The 15,553-nt window shown below is 50.3% G+C and overlaps 1 protein-coding gene across 1 annotated transcript; it reads left to right on the forward strand.

The window, feature by feature from the left end:
* The first annotated feature begins 6,460 nt into the window (after positions 1 to 6,460).
* On the forward strand, positions 6,461 to 15,431 carry GPR149 (G protein-coupled receptor 149). The gene is made up of 4 exons (XM_088171118.1): positions 6,461 to 7,712; positions 8,567 to 8,759; positions 9,372 to 9,769; positions 14,435 to 15,431. The coding sequence occupies exons 1-4, from the start codon at positions 6,774 to 6,776 to the stop codon at positions 14,996 to 14,998; spliced, it is 2,094 nt and encodes a 697-aa protein (XP_088027244.1). The 5' UTR covers positions 6,461 to 6,773; the 3' UTR covers positions 14,999 to 15,431.
* Positions 15,432 to 15,553: the final 122 nt, after the last annotated feature.

Raw genomic sequence — 15,553 nt, forward strand, 5'->3', positions numbered from 1 at the left:
TCATACCAGAACCTCCTCTCACACACTGCAAATTCTTTTGTAATTTTGTCTGAACAATCCCACTTGAAATCCCGACAAGCACAGATGTTCAGGCAGATTTCAGGGTGAGAATGAATAATGGAAGTTCATTATGTTCCACAATGTCCCATTTAGAGCAGCCGGCTTGTTCTGAGCCCTGCTTGGAGCTGTTCTGGGCTCTGGGGCTTTCTGGGTGGGTTATGGTGCAGAAGACAACCAGGGGTGCTTTTTTCTTCTGCTCTTTGTCATTGACAGGAAAGGTTTCCTGCTTGCCAAGGTGCTCTGAGGTCTCTGCATTCAGCAGGAGGGTGTGGCTGCCAGGGGTGACAGAAAGTCTTTCAAACTTCTCATCCAGTGGCCTGAGGTGGAAATGCTGATTTCTGATGGCAGGTCCCTGTTCCAGGGGATTCCACACAGGAGCTGTGGCTTCAGGCAGCGCTGTGGCTGTGCTCAGTGTCTGTCCCCTCGTGTGCCCACGGCAGCTCTGCCACTGGCTGTCCTCACCTGGAAACAGACCACAAAAAAACGATCCATGATGGGAAAACCAGTGTGGAGCAAGTTAAGAAGAAGTAAAAATCTCCCCCTATACTGTACCTACCCTAATCCAGCCCTCCTTGGGGCATTGTGGTGGTGCAGGGAGAGACTCCAGCATGTGAGCAGTGAGGAAAGGAGGAAACATCCATGGGAATGACTTCATTGTTCCTGTCCATGATGGAAGGACAGGAGGAAACATCCATGGAAATGACTTCATTGTTCCTGTCCATGATGGAAGGACAGGAGGAAACATCCATGGAAATAATTTTATTGTTTCCTATCCATGATGTAAGGACAGGAGGAAATATCCATGGGAATGACTTCATTGTTCCCTGCCCATGACAGTCATTTTATTCTTCAGCTTGGAGAATGCAGTTTATAAAGGCAGGGTGTGTTTTCTCCTGGGAACACAACGAGGGAAGTTTCTTTCAGTTTTTCTCAGCACACTGTGGGAAATGGGATTTTGCTGGCGGGGAGGTGGAGGGCAGGGCTGTGTGGAGCTCCGTGCCCCTGTGCTCATCCCCGGAGCTCAGCTGGCAGGGGAACAGTGAATTTCCCGCTGAGTCAGCCGTGGATGTCACACTGAGCACTCCTCCCCATTAAGCACGGCAGGATCGTTGCAGCAGGCAAAGATTTCGCTGTTAGCCCCGAGCACCAGGCTTTGTTCGTTTGCACTGCAGATGTTCCTTCTCTCGTTTCACCTGCAACTCGTTTCGGAACTTGCACTTGTGCTTGGGACAGCATTTGCCATTTTCTGTGCCTTTGGGAAGCCACTGACTTCAGTTTTTTTGGATTGTGATATAATTTCCACTGGAATTTGGCTTAGTAATTTTTTCCCCTATTTCCACTTCGATGTCTTTTCTCTTAAATGCCTTCCTAGCATTGACACAGACCAGTATTTATTGTCTGCTCGTGGCTGCAGTGCTGCACTTGCATTAAGTGCCCAAGGTACCCCCACAAGGAGTTGCTGCTCTGATCACGATTTGCTGTTTGATTGAAATTTTTTCAATGGAAGATAAGCAGGCATTTAGAATTCCTGCTACATCTGTAAGTGGCCTTGGCAATGCTCAGTGCTAAATCCATCCTGTGCTTAAGCAGTTCACAGTTACCATTGTCATGGTGACCTTTGCTGTCGTCCTCATTCAAATCTGGCAGGAGATAAAGGGTGGAACAGTTCTGAGAAGCAGAGGAGAATAAAAAAGCTCATTAATATTTCACTGAAGAGTGGTGAATGAAATCACTCAGTTACCCCCATGAATTCTCTTGTCATCAGGCAAAATGGAGTGGAGGGATCCTGGCACTGGCAGAGATTTTCTTGTAGGAAGAATTCAGTAACACCTTCTGTTGGAACAGGTTTGGGGGGGTTGAAGAGACGTGTTCTCATCCAACAAGGAGCTGTGCCAAACTCAACCAGCTCCCAGATTCCCCAGTGCCTGTTGCTGAGATTACAGATACCCAGAGAGTGACACCAGAACATTGCCTCAAGACCTTTGTTCTGCTTTTAATTGAAATTGAGGACTGAAGGGAGGCTGGGCATTGTCAAGGAACTTTACTGTCTCAAAATGGGATAGCAGATAGGACACAGTTAGGGGCTCAAAGACCAGGGATATCTGCACTGTGAAAAGGCTTTGGCAGGTCTTTCAGAGGCAGTGATATATGAGATATTACAATAATAACAGATCTGATTCAGGAGGCAGCTCCATTTCAGAACACTGTGCTACTGGATGTTGTCAGGCCCTGGTGGAGTGCTGGCACAGGAGTGAATAATACAAAATCTGTAATAAAAGCACTGGTAAAAATGGCCAGGAAAACAAAATTACTGCACCTTTTCCTATGAAATAAATCTCTTTTCTGTCCTCTAAGGCTTGTTTTCTGCCATTTGTGAGAGAAAGGCCCATTTTGCCATCTTATGTAGTTTACTCCAAATGAGTTTCAATTTTCTCTAGACTATGAAATTTTTTGCAGATCCTAACAACTTCAGGAATTCCAGTAGTTAAAGGCTTTTGATGGGATACTGAAAATGGGGTTATCTAACTTAGGCTCAGAGTCTAAAGGTTAGACTAACAGTCTAACTTTTCCAGGCCCAGTGCATCTGGCAGCATCTGGGCATGTAAACCCAGGAAAAAAGGGTCCCAGGTGATGAGAAACAATGCCAGCACCACACCTCAAAAATAAAGCCATCTTTTTGGGCTTGGACTTAACAGCTTATCTCTCAGGTTAATAACTGTGAGCTAAAGAAAGTTGCATATTTGCATTCATTTCTGCACACAGAGCAATGAAGTTAAATTTAGTTTGTAAAAAAACCCCCACAAAAAATACTATGTAAGCATACAAATCAGACTGTTTTGTGAAGCTCAGTAAACATAAAGGAAGAAGCATTTTAATCAAAATGAGGAATTGCATCCTAATCACCTCTCAGCACATGCATATTTCATAAGTACATGTTCTGCAAAGCAAACGCTGTGGAAGGGGCTGCTGATGCTCAGTTCTCATCTCAGCTCCCCCAGCACAGACCTGGAGTCTCTGCAGAAACCCAGGCAGCCATGCTTGTTAATGCATGTGGGAAATATTTGATGAAATGAAATGAAATTATATAAAAAAATAAAATAAAATAAAATAAAATAAAATAAAATAAAATAAAATAAAATAAAATAAAATAAAATAAAATAAAATAAAATAAAATAGCAGCTGTGCTGTGGTGAGGAGCACAGACCACTCTGCTCCCTGCCTCTGGAATCTGCACAGCAGAAGCACTTGGGTCCCTCCTTGTCCCCAGCCAATGCTCACATGAGGGGCTGGGGCTCCCTTGGAGGAGCTGGATGTGCCCAGGGTGAGGGGACTGGGGGTCCCCAGCAATGGCTGTTTTACCAACAGTGACATGGATGGAGACAGAGTCCCGTTTGTCATCAGCCCCAGGGAATAAGATAAACACACGAATTGAAAAGATTCCGTGTTTGAAAATACTCTGGCTTCTTCCCAAGCATTCTTTCTTTTATCTTTCTCTGAAACCTTCGTCTCTGAGGCAGTGAGCCATGGTTTCCATCGAGGCTGATGAAGAAAGATGTTTATGGCAAGGCTTTCCACAGTCCCTGTATCCTGCTGACACACTCTGTCCAGCTTGTGCTGGCACTAAGCCTGGCTTCTGCAGTCTCTCCACAGTCTGAGCCTCAGAAAGAGCAGATCTGAGAGGCTGGAACTGCCCCTGCAGTTGAAAGGCTCTTTGCTAAGTGTGATTTTATCGTCTTTGGGAGGTTTCCCCTCACAATCTCATTAAAATATTCATGAGTTCTTCCTTTTGACTGGAATCATTAATAAATGCTTGATGTCAGTGGCATTGCTCTGCACATCCTTTCTGGATGAATCTTTCAATATTCCACGTTCCCAATCTGAAACCTCGAGGGTACATGCCCGGGGCAGAGCTTTGTCCTGTCAGGTGTTATTCCCTGAGCATTCCTTCCTCAGACACCCCTGGGGCTCTGCAGGAGCCCCTGACCCTGCCAGGGCCCTTCCCAAGGCACAGATTCCCAGCAATTCCAGCTGCTGGCAGCCCTGCAGCCCGGCCTGAAGGTTCCCCATCCAATTCAAGGTGCAGGTAAGAGCAGTGCTAGCCAGTTCCTGGTCCTCTAGAGGCAGAATTTGGTTCCAGATCTTTCAATCTGTCATTAAAACTCGATTTGATCACAGATCCTGGGGCTGAATTTCCTGATCTGCTCCCTCTGCCTTCCTTGGAGCTGAGTGGGAGAGAAGGTGATGGGGAATAAAGATGGAACAATGAAAGGCTGAGACAAGGCACGGCAGAGCTCCTGGGAATCCACAGCAGGCAGGGAAACCTGCAGTTTTACACATGGCTCTTGCAGCCATTAATTTTATCTTTATTGGAAAAAGTTCCATATACACAACTGATTTCAGATGGGGTCACAGTTTGGTCACTCCCAGCACATGCCATCTTTTTTTATTCCCTCCCTTCAGAAAGGGATAACTGTGTCTTCAGCAGTTTGGATTCTACTTTAACCCCCCTGTGCAGTATCCCACAGTGGTGTGGTGTTACAGACTGCTCTACAGTAATTGGCTTTCTCTCCAACATGCCACTGACATTTTGGAGCCTCCAGAGCAGGAGTGGCTCCTGAGCAGAGAGGCATTTTTCATGTGTTTAGTTATCCCTGTAGTTATATTGTTTAATGTTATCTGGTTTGGTTTGCTCAGTGCTGGGTGTGACACACAGCAAACCCCAGATCACTCCCCTGTCCCACGAGTGCCTGCTGGGCTCTGTGTGAGGGGAGGTCCCACCTCAATGGATCTTCTCCCTGGGACCATTCCTGAGCGAGGAGAATTCACAGCACGATAAGGAATAAATCCATGTACAGTGAAGGACGGTTCTGGCGTTGGCACCTCCCATCACCTGATGGCACAGAAGGGAAGAGCAGGCACTGGGGAATCTCCATCTTCCTGCCTGCCTGGCACAGTCCTGCCAAGGACACACACACAGAGCTGCTCCTCCTGCCTCCAGCCTCCTGCACCATCACTACCTGTGCCTTTTTGGCAGAGCTGTGCTGTTCCATTCCCTGTTTCTTTAGAAAATTCGGGACACGGAGGAGCAGTGATAACTGGAGGAGGTCTCACCATATTGTAAGTTATGATAAAAGCTGCCACAGAGAGTGGCAAGGTGCACTTCAGATCGCAGATACGCTGTGTGAGAAGACAAACTGAAGTAAAAAGTCACCTGCTTCGAGTGGGCAAGGCAATAAAAAGTGTCTTTCTTCCCAAGAACACTGATGAACGTTTCCTTCCAAACACAAACGGGAGGCACAGGATGGACACCGTGCCCGCGGTGTCAGAAAGCTGCAGAGGGCAGGGAAATGTGTGAGGAGGAGGATGCTGGGGGAACTCGCAGAAGTTCGTGTTGCAGGGTGCTGGCTCGGGGTACAGCACGGCAGCTCTTCAGCCCCTGACGAGGCTCGGCTTGGGGTCGTGCGGGCAATGGGAATTTTCGGAGCCCAGGCTGAGCTGAGTGGCCGCAGGGCAGATGCCAGCGGGCAGGGCACAGCCCGTCCTGCATCCCCGATCCAGGGAACAGAGCATCCATCCCAGCGCTGAGGAGCCCGCGAGCAGCTCGGCACTTACGGGAATGACATCGGGGCTGACATCAGCTCGCCGTGCCTGCATCGGATTCCGGAGGTGTGGCTTAGCGGGGACACTGCTCCGGGCTGCGATCCGCCGGGGGCAGCGGGGCGGGCAGCATCCCGGTCCCCGTGCCACCCCTGATCCCCGTGCCATCCCTGATCCCCGTGCCACCCCTGATCCCCGTGCCATCCCTGATCCCCGTGCCACCCCTGATCCCCGTGCCACCCCTGATCCCCGTGCCACCCCTGATCCCCGTGCCATCCCTGATCCCCGTGCCACCCCTGATCCCCGTGCCATCCCTGATCCCCGTGCCACCCCCGGCCCCTGTGCCACCCCTGATCCCCGTGCCATCCCCGGCCCCCGTGCCACCCCCCGGTCCCCGTGCCACCCCTGATCCCCGTGCCATCCCTGATCCCCGTGCCATCCCCCGATCCCCGTGCCATCCCCGGTCCCCGTGCCATCCCCTGATCCCCGTGCCACCCCTGGCCCCCGTGCCACCCCCGGTCCCCGTGCCATCCCCGATCCCCGTGCCATCCCCGGTCCCCGTGCCATCCCCGGTCCCCGTGCCACCCCTGATCCCCGTGCCACCCCCGGTCCCCGTGCCATCCCCGGTCCCCGTGCCATCCCCGATCCCCGTGCCATCCCCGGTCCCCGTGCCATCCCCGGCTCCGGCAGCGGCTCCGGCAGCGCAGGGCGGCTCCAGCAGCCAGCCCAGCCTGCGATGTGTCTGCCCCAGCCCTGCCCCAGCCCTGCCCCAGCCCTGCCCGCCTCCAGCCGGGCTCGGCAGCCACGCAGCGCCTGCCAGTGCCAGCGGGAATGCCATGCGGACACCTGAGCTGCCCTCCTTCACCATCTGCCAGCACGGGAACGATTCGGAAGAATTCAATTTTTTTTTTTTTTCAGCACCTTCGCTACTTCATTGTTGCCTGGCTTTTTGAGAGCAGGAGTTCTGCTCATTAGGGCTGCTGCCACCGGAATATTTCTTCATCAGATGCCACGAAAGAGAGTCTAGGAAAACAAAGAAACTTGTGATGTGGAGCTGACAGTTCTGGTTTCGGCTGGTCAAAACTTGCAGAATCAGTGAGAAGGCAGAGAAAAAAATGCCCAGGACAATGTCGGTAGCTTCTGGTAATTTGTCACTCAATGGGACGAACTTCTTCACTGAGAACCACAGCGCTATGGACAAACCCAGCGAGCAGAGAACTTGGAATATCTTTCTGTTCTGCTTGACTTTTGCCATCGCACTCCCAGCCCTTCTGGGCAGCATTTATTCACTGGTTTCGCTGCTGAAACTGCAGAACAAAACCACGGTTTCGATGATTGTGACCTCTTTGGCAGCAGATGATCTGATCAGCATCGTGCCACTGATTATTTTCATGCTCACGCAGTGGTCAGGTGAAGTCCTCCCCCAGCCTCTGTGCACCACCTCCGCGTTTATTTATTTATTCCAGGGCATTTCTAGCAACCTGAAAGGGTCTCTTATAGTTTCTTACAACTTCTACACCTTCAGCACGACCGGGACACGGAGCTGCAGCTCCTCCAAGCGCCGTGTGAGCGTGCTATGGGCCATCCTCACCATCTGGACCGTCAGTTTGCTGATGTGCATTTTGCCTCTCTGTGGCTGGGGCAGGTACATCCCCACGTCCTGGGGCTGCTTCGCCGACTGTGCCAGCTCCTACACTCTGTTCGTGTTCCTTGTGTACTCGCTGTGCTTCTCCCTGCTGGCTGTGCTGGCTGCTCCCCTCACCCTGCGGCTGCTGTGCTCAGGTGAGCCCCGGCCGCTGTGCTCAGGTGAGCCCCGGCCGCTGCACCCCGAGCACCTGCCGGGCTCCGGAGCCTTCACCTCCCCCGGGACCCCGCTCGCACTGCCGGAGCCTGGGGATAAAACCCTGGAGCCTTTCCAAAACTCGGAGGCAGTTTTTGGGAAGGGTGTGGCCGAGAGCAGCACACAGAGCAGGAGCTTCACGGTGGGCTTTGCCCAGAAACGATTCTCGCTCATCCTGGCACTGACCAAAGTCCTTCTCTGGCTCCCCATGATGGTAAATTCTCAGATGGCTTCACTTTCCAATGCTCACTTACATTTCAGTGGGATGTCACCCGTGGGCCATGGATGGAAACAGAACAGTGGCCATTGCAGTTGTACCTCACAGAGTAGTTGTGCCAGCAGAATTCTTTTCTGGCAGGTCTGTGTCACTGCAGGAGTTTAACTGGTGCCCAGTGGGTTTGGCAGAGCTGAGCTCACTGCTCTGACACTTTCTCATCACCCCATTCATGTCATGCAATACCAGGGGCAGTAAGGTCCCCCCTTGGTACTGCCAGCTGTGGGACAGGGTTTGCTCAGCATCCTGGGGCTGGGAGTTGAGCTAAGGGCCCCTCTGTCCTGTCCTCTGAGACACATCCTTTGGGTTCAAAAATAGGAGTTTGGTAGAAAAATGCAGTTTGGTTGCACGTTTGTAAACCCTGGGGCGGGAGGGAGTGCTGTGGTGTGCATGTGTGTGTGTTTGGGGACAGGAACCTGGGAAAGGGATCTGCTGGGAACAGGGAACACGGCTCTGGGGCAGCTACCCCTGCCCTTGGGTGTGTGAGGCTGGGGCTCCTCGGTACCACATGGGACTGGGAGCTGGCACTGGGAGCTGTTCAATGGTGCTCAGCATCCACATTTAGCTTCAGTGAGGGTTTTTCTGAGAAATGCAGCATGAGAGGAGAGCAGTCAGCATGTTTCCTCTGCTCTCTATTAGAGCCAGAATTGTTGTCCTCAGCTAATGACAACTAAACACTAATGACAGTCTGTGTCTTACAGTGGTGGCATATTCATAGCGAGATGTTCTCTTTGTTCCTGGAAGCATCTCATGTGCCCAAAGTGATTTAAATTTCAAAATGCTCTGCCTTTCAGATACAGATGGCAGTCCAGCACATCACTGGGCTGCAGAGCCTTTCGTTTGAGACCCTGAGCTTCCTGCTGAGCGTGCTGGCTGCCACTGTCACCCCGGTGTTTGTCCTGTCACAGCACTGGCTCCACCTGCCCTGCGGCTGCATCATCAACTGCAGGAGGAACTCCTATGCGGTGTCCTCACAGGATGCCAAAAGTAAGTGTGCAAGGGTTGCCCCGCTGTAACAGAGGTTGCCAGACCTTCCCTGGTAACCTTCCTGGCATCTTCTAGAGCCCTGTTTTTCCTTGGGCTTTCTGTAAAAACAGCTGGAGGAACAGAGCGGGTCAGCTGGAAGGGACTCATAGGGATCATCTGGTCTCAGCTGCAAATGTTAAGGGCTAACTATTTCTGATCATGTGGGAGTTGTTTCCCATTCTCTGGAGTGAAAATCCTCTACCATCGGTGGACAAATTCCTTGCTTGTTCAGGGAGAAAGAACTCCAGGATCTTAGAGAAAAGCCATCCTCAGTGCACAGCTTTCGCTTGTTTTAAACACATTATCCAGGTGCAGAATTGCTTGTGCTGCCCCTGCTGCCCTTTTAGCCACTTTCCCAGAGAGAACGACTGCAGTTCATCTAGAAGGCAGTTCCTTCTCAGAAATCTTTCTTCTCAACAATTCATTCTTTTATGGAGGGAAAATTGCCTCCAATTATCCAGCAGGAGCTGGATAATTGATTCAGTGTTTTAGCATGTCATTTGCATTGTGTTTGCAACCTCATTTTTCTTTTTGGTCTCAACTCCTAACCCAGTTTCTTTCCTTCTTGCTTAGCCAAGCGCAGCGGTTTTGAGTTCAACCTGTCGTTCCAGCAGGGCTATGGAATCTACAGGATATCCAGGGAGAAGCCTTCCCAGCCCAGCAGTGCTGGAAAATCCCCGTGCTACCACAGCCTGCTGAGCTCAGACTGCGAGGAGCAGGGCCCTGGCAGGGGCAGTGACAGCAGGACCCCAGCCCTGGCACTGGGACACGGCTCTGGGGACACTGGGACAGACCCCCCGAGCCCCTCTCCTGCTGGGCCAGGGGCTTGTCAGGGCCAGGGGGACACAGACTGTGACCCCAAAGTGTTCCCTGAAGGACCAGAGTGGAGATTGTCCCACGAGGAGAGCCACACACCAGAACTGTCAGACTGGGAGTGGAGCCGGAGCAAATCCGAGAGGAACCCTCGGCAGGTAAAGTAGGAATTAATTCTTTTCTGATAATAAGAGTTTCCTTATCGAATAGGAATGATGTTTGCTGACACTGATACTTCAATTAGTCCTATTTTTCAGTAAAAGTCATACACAGCATTGGATAATGTTTAGTAACCACACACCTACTTGCAGGTGATGATCCTGCAATAATTTCTCACTTGTGTTCTTAATCATGGGATTTTCTTATTTTGTGTGCACCTGCATGATTTGTATATGATAAGAAGTAAGTATGAATTACGTTACTTTATTTTCATGAATAGGAAGCTTCTCTCCCAAAGATGACATTTTCCAGAGAATTCCACTGTGGAATTCAGTGGCTGTTGGGCATTACAGTAGGTGGGAGTGGGGTGAGAGCCCACGTGAAGGCTGGGAGACAGGAGCTCCAGAAGGCTTCAGGTTGGGAGGGATCTCTGGAAGTGACCTAATCCAACCTCCTGCTCCAAGCAGGGTGACTTCAGAGCCAGATCAGCCCGTGCTGGGCCTGTGCTCACACACAGGAGATGGATCAGATGTATTTTGTGTTCAATTATGGGAATCTCTCTCCATCTGATAAACACAAGTTTATCATCTGAGTCACACTAGGAATTTGGCTGATATTTCAAATGTGACTGATCATCCCTCTCGTATAAAATCAATGCTCACTCTGTTGCAGTGTGCAGAAATGAATTCCTGCATTTGGGGGCAATAGGAAGTGATGACTCAGCCTGGTTTTAATCTATCAGTTCATGTGCCATGTGCAGCTTGGTTAATAAAATCACTGTATCAGGCTCATAACTGTGGCTCTCCTTGCAGGACTTTCCAGGTGATGTTTAAAAAAAGAAAAAAATTCCTTTCCCTATGTCCCCTGGTGCCAGTTCAGCTGCAGCCCCAGCACTGCTGCAGGTTTGAGCAGCTCTTTGTGAGCAGCTGGCAGAGACTGCCTGGGGGTGTTTTATGTGCCCTGGGGCCTTGTATGGCACTTTTGGACAAAGTCTTCCCTTCTTGCATTACAAAGAATCACAACTCATCCACTTCTGACACCTTCCCAGGTATAACCCAGTGCCAGGCACTAAAGCTCCTAAGGGGTAAAAGTTCCAGGCTTTGGAGTCACAGCTCTGCCTGGCTCTGACATTCAGCAGGAGCTGCCAGAGCTCCACAGCTGACATTTGCTTTGCAGCTGGGAAAGGGCAGAGTGTGAAACCCCTGCAAGCTTTGTAAAAATAATGTTAATGCATTGCTCAGGTTTATGTTGGATGAAAGATCAATTTGAGCCACACGTTAATAAGCTGAAAACCATCTCCTTTATTCATCCTGTCTGGAAGTCCCAAAGTCTAAGAAAAGTCACTCTGCTCTCATCACTCTGCATTTCCCACTGTGTTAAAGAAGGAGGCTCTCCCTGGCATTGATCGGCCACATCCTTCTGCAGCAAATACAGGGGTTCTTCTGAGAATCCATAAATACAGAGGTTCTTCTGAGAGTCCATAAATACAGGGGTTCTTATTGCAGGGCTGCTGATTTTCTGTTCAAGAGGAGAAGCTGTAAGAGCTGGCAGCAGGAGGGAGAGCAGCTGTCCCCATGGATCAGGGAGTTTGATTGGGCTGTTTGAAGAGCAGGGTGCCAGGCAGGACCTGGGATGCCTCTGGTTTGCTCTGAAGTGTGGGCTTGGAGAGTGGCACCTCCCTGGGGTGACAGCAGTGGCTGTGGCTCCTTGTCTCTTCATTGTCTGTTCTGTGAGTAAAGAGCTGCTCCATCAAAGTGTTTTCTCTGGAATAAAAGTGGCATGAGAGGATGAGGCTGCAGGGTTTATTGAATACATGATAGGATGGCTGTAATGGAGAGGGAGAGAGAAAATGGTACTTGGCAATTCTAACTCCTGCTCGGCTGCATTTCTGAAAAATACCTTTAACATCTCATAAAATACCCGTGTATGTCCTTTCCTAAAGAGATTGAGTGTAAATATGTCATGTCTTATTTTGTCTATGCTTCAGTGCCCTCAGGCAACAGAAATCTCCCAGGCTGGCAGTTTGTTCCAGGCTTGCTGATGATTTTTCTCTAGCTCATCAGTGGGTTGCCTCAAGGAAACCCTTTGAAGAGACTCTGCACAGGACCTATTTATGTGTCCTGCAAGCAAAGAGAGGGGGAGGCTGTGCCAGTGACTTCACTGAGGAGGAGCCAGCACAGGCAGGAGTATTTTAACATGATCAACACACAGCATCTCGCTCACTGCAGGAAAGTTGAGAACATTCCCTTAAACACCAGGCACAGCACAGAAGCTGAGTTAGGAATGGCCTTGAAGGTTCTCATTGCTTCCCACAGGCTGGTGGGAATTTGTGCCCCTTGCAGCCCTGCTGATACACAGAGCTGCTCCCATCGGGGGCCTTCCTGCTCAGGGGGTTGGAACTTGTTCCTGATTTCCAAAGAGGTTCCTGTGGCTGGAAAATCAGTGTACCATTTCCCCTCGATGTTCTCACCCTGCTCCCAGAGCCATGTGTGCTCTGTGTGATGCTTGCTGCTCCCTGCTGCAGTCCCACTGCCCTTGGCTCTCTCTGGAATTGCAGAGGAATAGTGAGACTGGAAACATTTGCCCAGCAGGGCAAGGCTGGACAGAGCTCCTACAGCCCTTCCCTCCAAGGTGTCCTGGCCTTGGATGCTCTGCTGCACCTGCTGGTACTGACTGACCCAAATCCAGCTCTGTCTGCACTGGGCAGGCAATGGCAAGTGCTGGGCTCAGGCCATCTGAGGTGAGCTTGTCTCTTCTGTCATACCCCCTTGGCTCTCCATCTACTGCAGCCAGCCTCAGAAAAGGCAAATCATTGCAGTAATTAATTTCACTGCAGCTAATTTGCATTTTTAGGGAAGTAGAAGACTAAGCCTCTATTTTAAAACAAACAGAAAACTCGTTGTTTCTGGAAAGAAAAAGCTGGGATCCTTACTGGAAACATTCTAAAAATAGAACCTTTTCATCTCAAGCTGTGTTTGACCAAAGTAATTAGGAGTGCCAACTCCCCAGAGCTGTTTTAGATTGCTGGTTTTCTGTTTGGGAAGGCAGCAAGGCCCAGTGGGAGCACCATGGCCATGGCACAAGGTGTGTGAGCAGCAGAGCCCAGCCCATCTGTGCCCCACTGCTGGCACACCAGGATGGAGAGGGACAGTCTGACAGTGCCTGAGTCTGCCACCAGCCACTCTACAACCGGCTGGGATGGTGTCCCAGTGTCCCACTCAGCTCCCAGCTGCTGCTCTGACCATTTCCAGATGGAAATCTGTCTGTCAGAGCCTGTTCCAGCTGCTGTGGGGCTCTGATACATCCAAGCCTTCCCTGTGGATGCATCCTACCCAATGAATCCAGCCCAGCCCTGCTCAGGCAGCAGGAACAGGACAAGAACCTGGTCCTGACCCCCAGGGATGGGGGGAAGGTTTTGCCTCATGGCAACCACAGCTGGTCCTGTCCTCTGTGAACTCTGGGAGGTGATGTGTAATTAAATAATGAGGGGATTTGTTTGATTGATTCTGCAGAGATTTCTCTGCTCAGACTGCATCAGCATTCTATAAAGGTGCAAGGATATTTGTGATTTATTTCTCTGGGATTTTTTTATCTTTGTTTTTAAAAATTGCCTGTGCTGGCACATGGAGCTCTCCAGTGTCATCCTTGTCTCAGATTCCAACAGCCAGGACATTCTCCAGGCACTGTGGGCAGGGGATGCCCTGAAATGGGAAATCCTCTCCACAAACAGTGGAACTTGGTGAGGGAAGGGCCAGGAGCTGAAGGCAAAGAGCTGAACTGCAGGGAACTGTGGAAGTGGGAGGCAAAATACTTCACAGGAGGTACCAGTAGAGTCTGGTTTGCTGGTGGATTCCTATTTATTGTCATGGACGTGTCAGGAGAAGCAAAAATAGGCATTTAATGATGGTATCAAGGACAAGATAAAGGTCACTTTCTGTTCTCATTAATAATAATTGATACTGAAAGTAATTCCAGTAATAATCAGTGTTACCTGGCTGTAGGTAAACCCGGGATAAATGCATTTATCCCTCCTTTGGGCCCCATAACTATGGGTTTAGTCCCAGCACTTGTACCCACAGTGCTCCCCAGAGCACAGCACTGTGGTTTGCAGGGACAAATGCATTCTGTACTCTAGAAAATATCTGAAATTGAACAACATTTCCACTGGAACTGTTCTAGTGGGAAATGACAGCACTGAGAGTCTCCCTGGTTAGTGACTGGGCAGTGACACAGGAGATTTGATTTTAACAGTAAATACAGATTTCTCAAGAGAAAACTCGAGAAGACTTTCAGAAAGAGGCACTAAGTAATTGGGAAATGTCTCAGTCTCCAGACCTGGAGTGTTTATTCCAGCAAGTGCAGATTGCTCATTCTCCCTCCAGAGAAAGGCTTTGATTAAACAGGACATAACCTAGCACTGATAGGATCAGCTTTTATTTAAACTCTGTTTTTCATGTTCTGTAGATTTCACAGTGAGTCACAGTAGCTTGGGACTTCACACACTAAGGTGTATAATAACACAAAAAAACTTCTCGCTGCTCTTTCAAGTCACAAAGAGCAGGTGTTTAAAATTCTGCGAGGCAGTTGGCAGACGGGGCACTGTTGTGTGAGTGATGCTGGCTTTTTGGGCAGTGCTCAGCACTAACAGTGCCTGTTCCCTGCAGCGTGCCCTGCCCGTGCCCCTGTGTGCCTTCCAGGGCACCGTGTCTCTGCACGCCCCCACCGGCAAAACCCTCTCCTTGTCCACCTACGAGGTGAGCTCCGAGGGGCAGAAAATAACGCCCAGGGCGCAGAAAATCGAAGTGTACCGCTCCAAGAGCGTGGGCCACGAGCCGAGCCCCGGCGAGCCCCGGGAGGCGTTTGCTGACACGAGCGTGAAGATTCACCTGGAGGTGCTGGAGATCTGTGACAACCAGGAGGCCCTGGACACCGTGTCCATCGTCAGCAGCATCAGCCAGTCCTCCACGCACGCACGGTCCCCTTCCCTGCGCTACTCCCGCAAGGAGAACAGGTTCGTGTGCTGTGAGCTGGGCGAAAGCGCCTCCTACTCCCTGCTCATCCCCTCGCACAGCCCCGGCACCGACTTCAGCATCTCCATCCCGGACACGGTGGAGGCTCATCGGCAGAACAGCCAAAAGCAGCACTCGGCCAGGGCAGGGTACCAGGAGGAGATCCAGCTGCTGAACAAAGCCTATAGAGAGCGGGATGAGCAGGGCAGCAGCAACTAAAGATGTTTTATCTACACACCTGCACTGCTCCGACACAGCTCACCTGGGCAAATACAGTGTCAGCTGCTGTTCTCCTATCATACACATTTTATTTGTGTGCACTGCTGAATCAATTCAAACTGTTAATGCTGTCTCAAGGGGATAACAAATACTCAAGTGCTTTACAGCTTTCCATAGTGGATTTTAAGTTATTTATTTATTGTTTGTTTGAGGAACACGTGTGTCTAAAGGGAATCCTAAATAAAGTGTTGAACCCCAGCTTTGGTGTTTGTTGGCACTGGGTGCCTGCAGGAACCTGTGGAAAGGAGGGAGCAGCTCCACAGCTGGGAAGTTACAGAGGTTTTGACTCATTTGCAGTCCTTTCAACATCTAAATCGACATAATACCAGAAATACTTTTCTAACACCTGGACATCACTTAAAGCTCATTGGCTGCTCTTTCTTTCACGGATTAAACCTCTCTTCTTGTTGATTAGAACTGCAAGCATACGAAGATCAAACATTAAGAAAACGATAGAAATTCCCCATTCTGCAACACAGCGGCCGGTCCGGGGAT

This window comes from Sturnus vulgaris, chromosome 10 (genome assembly GCF_052056855.1).
Source record: "Sturnus vulgaris isolate bStuVul1 chromosome 10, bStuVul1.hap1, whole genome shotgun sequence".
Classification (NCBI taxonomy): domain Eukaryota; kingdom Metazoa; phylum Chordata; class Aves; order Passeriformes; family Sturnidae; genus Sturnus; species Sturnus vulgaris.

What these genes read in the sequence shown, in the direction of transcription:
- GPR149 (XM_088171118.1), top strand. Translation starts at nt 6,774, where the DNA reads ATGCCCAGGACAATGTCGGTAGCTTCTGGTAATTTGTCACTCAATGGG. An exon ending in TTCTCTGGCTCCCCATGATG is followed by an intron (nt 7,713 to 8,566) that starts GTAAATTCTCAG and finishes TCTGCCTTTCAG; the next exon opens with ATACAGATGGCAGTCCAGCA. An exon ending in GTCCTCACAGGATGCCAAAA is followed by an intron (nt 8,760 to 9,371) that starts GTAAGTGTGCAA and finishes CTTCTTGCTTAG; the next exon opens with CCAAGCGCAGCGGTTTTGAG.